The sequence below is a fragment of the Microcaecilia unicolor genome, chromosome 3 (genome assembly GCF_901765095.1).
Source record: "Microcaecilia unicolor chromosome 3, aMicUni1.1, whole genome shotgun sequence".
Taxonomy (NCBI): Eukaryota; Metazoa; Chordata; class Amphibia; order Gymnophiona; family Siphonopidae; genus Microcaecilia; species Microcaecilia unicolor.
This window is the reverse complement of record NC_044033.1, coordinates 247,997,533-248,004,423: the sequence shown is the minus strand read 5'-3', so window position 1 is coordinate 248,004,423 and position 6,891 is coordinate 247,997,533. Positions and strand designations below refer to the sequence as shown.

Below are 6,891 nucleotides of genomic sequence, written 5' to 3'. Positions count from 1 at the left end.
TTCAGATTCCTTTACTGTGTCAGATTCTTCTGATGACTTCTCAGGGTTGTGTTCTACCCTCCGATGGCGGGATCAGGGGGGACAGGTCATACCGAGGAGGTCAGCATCAGCAAACTCATCCCTATACAAGATCACAGAACAAAAGGAGGTGGTGATCAATTTATCCAACTGGCATTTGACTTCGGCAGAGCTCCAGTTATTAGCTTGTGGGTTATCTTTTGTTCCTGAGTGCCCCTTTGATTTTTTTCAATTCTAAATAGATTTTGACCAGTTCATTAGGAGTTTATCTCTTAAATTATTTTTTTCTGCATTCCCTTCAATGTATGATCGATCCATAGTGAAATGTAAGTCCACCTGGAGTCCTCCTGGTTCTCTGGACCCGATAATTTCTACTTTTAAACAACTGGTCATTCAAGATATTAAGAATCAGTGTGATTTTAGGACCAAGTTACAGGTAATTTAACAGTTCATGAGAAAAAAGCCATGGAATCTTTGAAAGAAGATGGGACTATCATTATAAGGAGACAAAGGTGAAGCAGTGTTTTTTTTGAACAAAACTGATTATGAACTAGAGATGTCCAGGCAACTCTATGATAGCTCTACTTATAAACAACTTTGCATGGATTTGACTAAGAGACTGCATACTGTGATTTCTGACATCACCTCACAGGGTCTGAATGTGGGATTTTTGACCTAGAATGATTTTCACTTTTTGAATCTCCAGCATCCCTCCATCCCAGGTTTCTATATTCTTCCCAAGATACACAAAAGCTTAACATTTCTTCCTTGGAGACCAATCATGTCTTCTTGTAATTCTTTGCTTGAACCACTGTCTATAAGTGTAGATTGCTTCTTGAAACTCTTGGTGGAGGGTAGTACTTCATACATACAGGATACTACTCATTTTCTTCGTATTCTGCAGCAAATCTCTGACCAACTACCTCCTTTGATTATGGTTACATTGGATGTTGTCTCTCTCTATTCCTCCACACCTGAGAAGGTTTTGGATTCTCAACCTCGGCCACATCAGGTCCCTACTTCATTTCTTATTGATTTGTCTACACTGGCTGTGAAGGAAATTTTTTTATGTATTTGGACCAGCTTTATTTGCAACTTACAGGTGTTGCTATGGGTGCTACTTTTGCCCCTTTAGTCATGTGTCTTTATATGACCAATTTTGAAAACCCCTGGCTTTCTGAATATGAAGATAAAAAGAAGATTGTCTGCTGGTATCTTTTCATTGATGTTTTTGCTCTCTGGTCTGGTGATGTTACCTCTTTTCAGTCTTTTATGGGCTGGCGTAATGGATGTTATCCTCATATTAGATTTACCTCTCAAAATTCTTTGACCAAGATTTTTTTTTGGGGGGGGGGGATGTTACTGTGATCCACAGCTACAGAATTGGGGTACCCTAATAAACTGTTATGTAGGGCTTATACCAGAGCCAAGTATAACCTTTGTCAATACTTGTTGCATCCTCAGGCTGTTGATGTCGGATCATATGTCCATACTTGTGTGATGCGGTTCATGGAACAATGTTGCTGCAAGAATCATTAAGCAACTATTGAGGATTATTCAAGCACATCCTGTATTTCCTGATACTAGATTGCAGTGGGTTTTTTCATGTAACAGAAACCTGAAGGAGCTCTTCTGCTTAAATAACAACAATGACCAACGATTAGTTTCCAGTTTGGATCTCTTGACGGGCATATAAAATGTGACAAATGTAAACCATGTGAACGTACTTTGGAATGTACAGAATTTGTTAGCCCTGCTGATAATAGAATATATGTTACACCATGCCACTAACTGTGACTCTTCTTTTGTGGAAGAATTCTATAAGCCATCATCTGCATACTTTTCCAACTTGCTGCATTTCACATATGATGTGTTTGTCACAGTGAGGTCTATAAAAGAATGAGTGGAATGGAACAGGTTATGAATTGTGTGAAGGATCCCTCCGCTCCTCTCAGGAAAACTCTGGTTTCCAGCCCAGATTTTCTATATTATATTCCACTTAGGTACAACTCCCTGTAATCCTCCAAGTAGGGCCACCACCGGGATTCCCTCCATCTCCTGGGTATAACCTGAATTAACCCTGGGGAAGCTCCGCGAGGTCCACCCCACCCTACCCGGACAGCTACTCCGGATGTGTCCCTTTTGCCTGCAGCGATAACACAGCCTGTCCTGAGCTCCTCCCCTTTGCCCTTTCCCGAGCCCAAAGACCTTGGGACAGGGAGATGATAGCCCTACCTCAGGTAGTCCCCCCTTAACCTCGGGAGTAGCAAGCTTCAGGACACTCGGAGAGACTTGCTTCTCCCTTTCCTGGGTCCCTCCCCGGCCTACCCCAATGTTGGGCCTCCATACAACACCAGGCCTAATACTGCCTCCTCCAAGGTCTTGCACCCCTCCTCACTACCAATACCCTTATGTCTCCAGGTACAGACTGTAAGAATTGTTCTAACACCACCTCCTGCAGTATATCCGCAGTTGTATGCCTCTCAGGTTCTAACCACCTCTTAGCCAGGTCCAACAACTTGGTCACCAGGGCCCTAGGGGATTCCCCTTTGCTCCATTGTGTGGACCTAAATTGTCTCCGATAGGCATGAGCACTCAGCCCATACCTATCCCTAATAGCATCCTTCACTTTTATATAATCGGCCGCCTCCGCGGGTGGCAAATACCGGAAAGCATCTAGAGCCTCCCCCCCCCGGACAGGGAAGCAGCCAACCGAAGGGCCCACTGTTACGGCGGCCACCCCGCTGCTCCGGCCACCCTCTCAAAGGCACATAAAAAGTCATCTACATTGTCCCCTTCTGACAACTTGCCCCAGGTAAGCCAGTTCATTGACAAAGGTCCTCCCATACCTCCCTCAGGCTGGCTCTGGCTCTGCTCTCCTGCTCCACCCGAGCTCCCCTGAGGACTGGAGACCCTCTGCATGAAATCCCGGAACATATTCAACACCAGTTGCTGCTGGGCCCGAGTGGCCGTCCAAGATTCCCCGATCATCTTTTCCGCTAATTCCTGCTGTTTTTGGAATTGTAGCGTCATCTACAAAAAACCTTCCTTGGGATCCATACCTCTCCTGAGCCACCACCTGTGGGAAAGGAAAACAAAGAGACCTCCAAGTGTGGTACTGCTTCTTCAGGTCCCTCCCCCAGGACCCACACTCACCGCCTCCCTTGCCCCTGCCCCCGATTCTGCTTACCAGAAACAGAGAGACAGGTCTTCACCTGTCTCTGCATTGGCTCTCCCCACCTTGCTGAGGTTTCTTGGCCGCTGCTCCTTCAGACGGGCTCCCTGACCTTTTCCACGTGGAAGTTTGCAGACCGGATCCCACCACTGCCACCACTTGTGAAGGATCCCTCCGCTCCTCTCAGGAAAACTCTGGCTTCCGGCCCAGGTTTTCTATATTATATTCCACTTAGGTACAACTCCCTGTAATCCTCCAGGTGTACCCTCTGACCTAAGGTACTATTCCAGCACAGCTCCTGAGATATCCGCCAGGGAAATTATCCCAGCGGTTTCAAGAATGCAATCCCAAAACAAACAGTTTAGAAAAAGTAGTTTTTAATAATGCAGTTCCAAAACCAAAGCAGTTCAGGAATCTCCACAGCTTCAAAATGCAGTTCATAAACCAACAGGACATGAATGTCAGCAGTCCCAATGATGCAATTCAAAATAAGTAATTCCAAAAGCAAAAAACGTTCCACAAAGAAAAACAAGCAGTTCAAAGAAAACAAGCACTTCCAAACAGGCAGTTCAAACAAGCAGTTTAGAAATCCCATCAGCAGTTCAGAGACAGAGAGCTCCCAGGGTTCCCCTCCCTCTTCTGGTCAGCTCTATCTCCTGGCTTCCTCCCACTTGACCCCGTCGCTTCCTGGCTCCTCCACGATAGCCACTGCCTTCCCTTGTTTACCAAGACCCCCCGCACCAAGCGGTTATCTGCTGTTTGAGCCTTTTACCTTTGGATCTTGCCAGAGCTGCAATCTCCATCGGCTCCCTTTGCCTCACTTCCTCCTCCTTTTCTTCCCCCTTCCATTCCATGGGCTCCTTGCCCCACCCATTCTCCAGTTGATCCTCCTCCTCCTGATTAGTTCTGCTTAGAGGCTCCTCCTCCATTTCTGACCTCCTGTGTCTTGGGTTTCACCTTTACCTGCCTTTCCCTTGGGCTCCACCGGGGGCTGCTGGGATAAGAAGAAGTCTTTGATTCTGTTGTAAGACCTCCTCAAGGGCTGCTGGGATTCGTAGTTTTTAACCTGCCTCCAGCCCTCTGGGGAAAATGATCTATGCCTTCTCCTGACATGTGGAACTCCTTGAGCTAAGAACCTGGGTTGTCCCCCCCCTCTGGGCCTTATCTTCTCCGCCGCCGGTACCCCCCTCTCTGTTCCCTTATCCCCTTCTTCACAATTGCTTGTTTACTTTTTCCAAAAATACTAGGACTAGGGGGCACACAATGAAGCTACAAAGTAGTAAATTTAAAACGAATCAGAGAAAATATTTCTTCACTCAACGTGTAATTAAGCTCTGGAATTCATTGCCAGAGAATGTGGTAAAAGCAGTTAGCTTAATAGGATTTAAAAAAGGTTTGGATAATTTCCTAAAAAAAAGAGTCCATAAGCCATTATTAAGATGGACTTGGGAAAATCCACTGCTTATTTCTAGGATAAGCAGCATAAAATCTATTTTACTCTGTTGGGATCTTGCCAGGTACTTGTGACCTGGATTGGCCACTGTCGGAAACAGGATACTGGGTCTGATGGACTTTTGGTCTGTCCAAGTACGGAAACATTTATGTTCTTATGCACATGCATATGATATACCACCCTTAAAGCGGAGACAAAGCACAGCCATTGATACAATAAAAATAGAGGCAGAGGATGAAGGATTAGGAAAGAAAATGGGAAGGTGCAGCACAAACAAGGAACAAGGGAAATGGGAAGAGACCCAGGGAGGAGGAGGAGTGAGGACACTGCTATAGAGGCGATTCTTTAACTGAGTGCCACAATTTTGGTGTGCTGATGCTGCACATTGAATGCTCGTTCAATAACAACATCCATGTGCCCAGATTTCACTATCAAATTCTAGTGTAAGTCAACATAGGTGTGCCTGAATGTAGGTGTAATCAATTACACCAGGTGTTAACTGTTGGTGTCTAAATACAACATTTTAGTGCATAACTTACAGTATTCTACGCTACAAAGGTATCTAGGACCCCAGCCCATGCTCCATACATATATACACCCTCTTGCAGTTACATTCTAAGCCACTTGTTCCCTCTAAGATGAGCAGAGTCCTCCATCTACAGTTCTGCCAGTTTCACTATCACATTTTCAATAGTGAGGGACAGGCAAGCTCTGCAGGACTCCAAGGAATCTGCCTGTCCTTAGCAATGGAAAACACAATATTGAAGCAAAACCCCCTACTGGCAACAATGTAGTTTGAACTCTCAAGCTCAGTTTAGAGGGAACAGTGCAAAGGTGTACAATTGTGCCTATCACTTACCCATGTAAGAGCTAGCATTCTATAAATTACTGGCACCAAATTATAGAATGAGTGGGAAAGGTGGGGGAGGGGCTAAGAGGAGAAGGGGGAGGGATGCTGTTTCTGGTATTTCTTTAAGCATGGGAGTATGCTAGACACGTAGCCAAGTTTTAATCAGTTTTATAGGGACGCCTTGTTCCTATTTATTATCTTCCTCAGTGATCCTTTCACTTCTTTGTTCCTTAGTGTATAGATAAGAGGGTTCAGCATGGGAGCAATGGCCCCATAGAACAAGGAAAAAAATTTGTCTTTCTCTGCTGACACCATTGCACGAGGAGTCAGGTACATCACCATGGCGGTTCCATAGAATATGGTAACAACTATCAAGTGGGATGTGCAAGTGGAGAAGGCTTTACGTCTTCCATCAGCAGAGCGGATTCTCAAGATGGCGGCAATAATGTGGACATAGGTAAGGAAAATTAAAGATAGGGGAATGATAAGCACCAACACAGCCATTACAAAGATTGCTATTTCACTTATCCGGATATCGGTGCATGCCAATCTTAAGACAGCTGTGACCTCACAGGTGAAGTGGTTAATCCGATTGTGCCCACAAAAGGGCAATGGTACAGTGAAAGCCACATATACCACAGAGAGCAGGAAACCACCTATCCAAGTGCTGACTGCTGTCCTCATACACACTGCCCAAGTGATGATGGTGGTGTAGCTCAATGGGTGGCATATTGCCACATAGCGATCACATGCCATCACTGCAAGAAAGAGACATTCTGCTACTCCCAAGGAAAGAGCGATGTACATTTGGGCAACACATCCACCAAAGGAAATTGTTTTCCTTTCTGAGAGGAAGTCCTTGAGGGACTTGGGGATGTTAGCAGAGGAGTAGCAGATGTCCAGGAATGACAAGTTACAGAGGAAGAAGTACATGGGGTTGTGGAGGCGCTGGTCCACCCAGACGACGACAATGATGAGCATGTTAGCACCCAGGGTGATGAGGTACACAGGCAGGAAGACCACAAAGAGCACAATCTCTGCTTCTGGATGGTCTGAAAGTCCCAGCAGGATGAATTCTGTCACACCTGTTTGATTCCAGCTTCCCATGCGATCTTCAGTGGGCATAGGAGGACAGATCACCTGCACCAGTAAAATGACATAAAATTGTAAATTTTTAGCAATGATCCCAACTGCAGAGATACACATGTGATTTTCAAGCAACAATCACATACAAGTTGACTTTCAAAAGCTGGATTCCTGCAAATGAGGTGGGGTGTGAGGAAAAGGTTGTGTGTTAATATCTTGTACTTCATTAGAACCATTTTCAGAAGCAATGTTTTCATGTATATTGGGTATCGGAAAATTGTCATTGTTACCCAGTGAAAAATATGCGTG

The 6,891-nt window shown here is 45.2% G+C and overlaps 1 protein-coding gene across 1 annotated transcript; it reads right to left on the bottom strand.

Moving 5' to 3' along the window:
* Positions 1–5,664: 5,664 nt before the first annotated feature.
* LOC115464567 (olfactory receptor 2G3-like) lies at positions 5,665–6,603 on the bottom strand. The gene has a single exon (XM_030194932.1). It carries the CDS (start codon positions 6,601–6,603, stop codon positions 5,665–5,667), a length of 939 nt encoding a protein of 312 aa, XP_030050792.1.
* Between the last annotated feature and the right edge of the window lie 288 nt (positions 6,604–6,891).

Excerpts from the sequence above, each read along its gene's own strand:
- LOC115464567 (XM_030194932.1), bottom strand. The coding sequence starts at position 6,603 with ATGGGAAGCTGGAATCAAACAGGTGTGACAGAATTCATCCTGCTGGGA.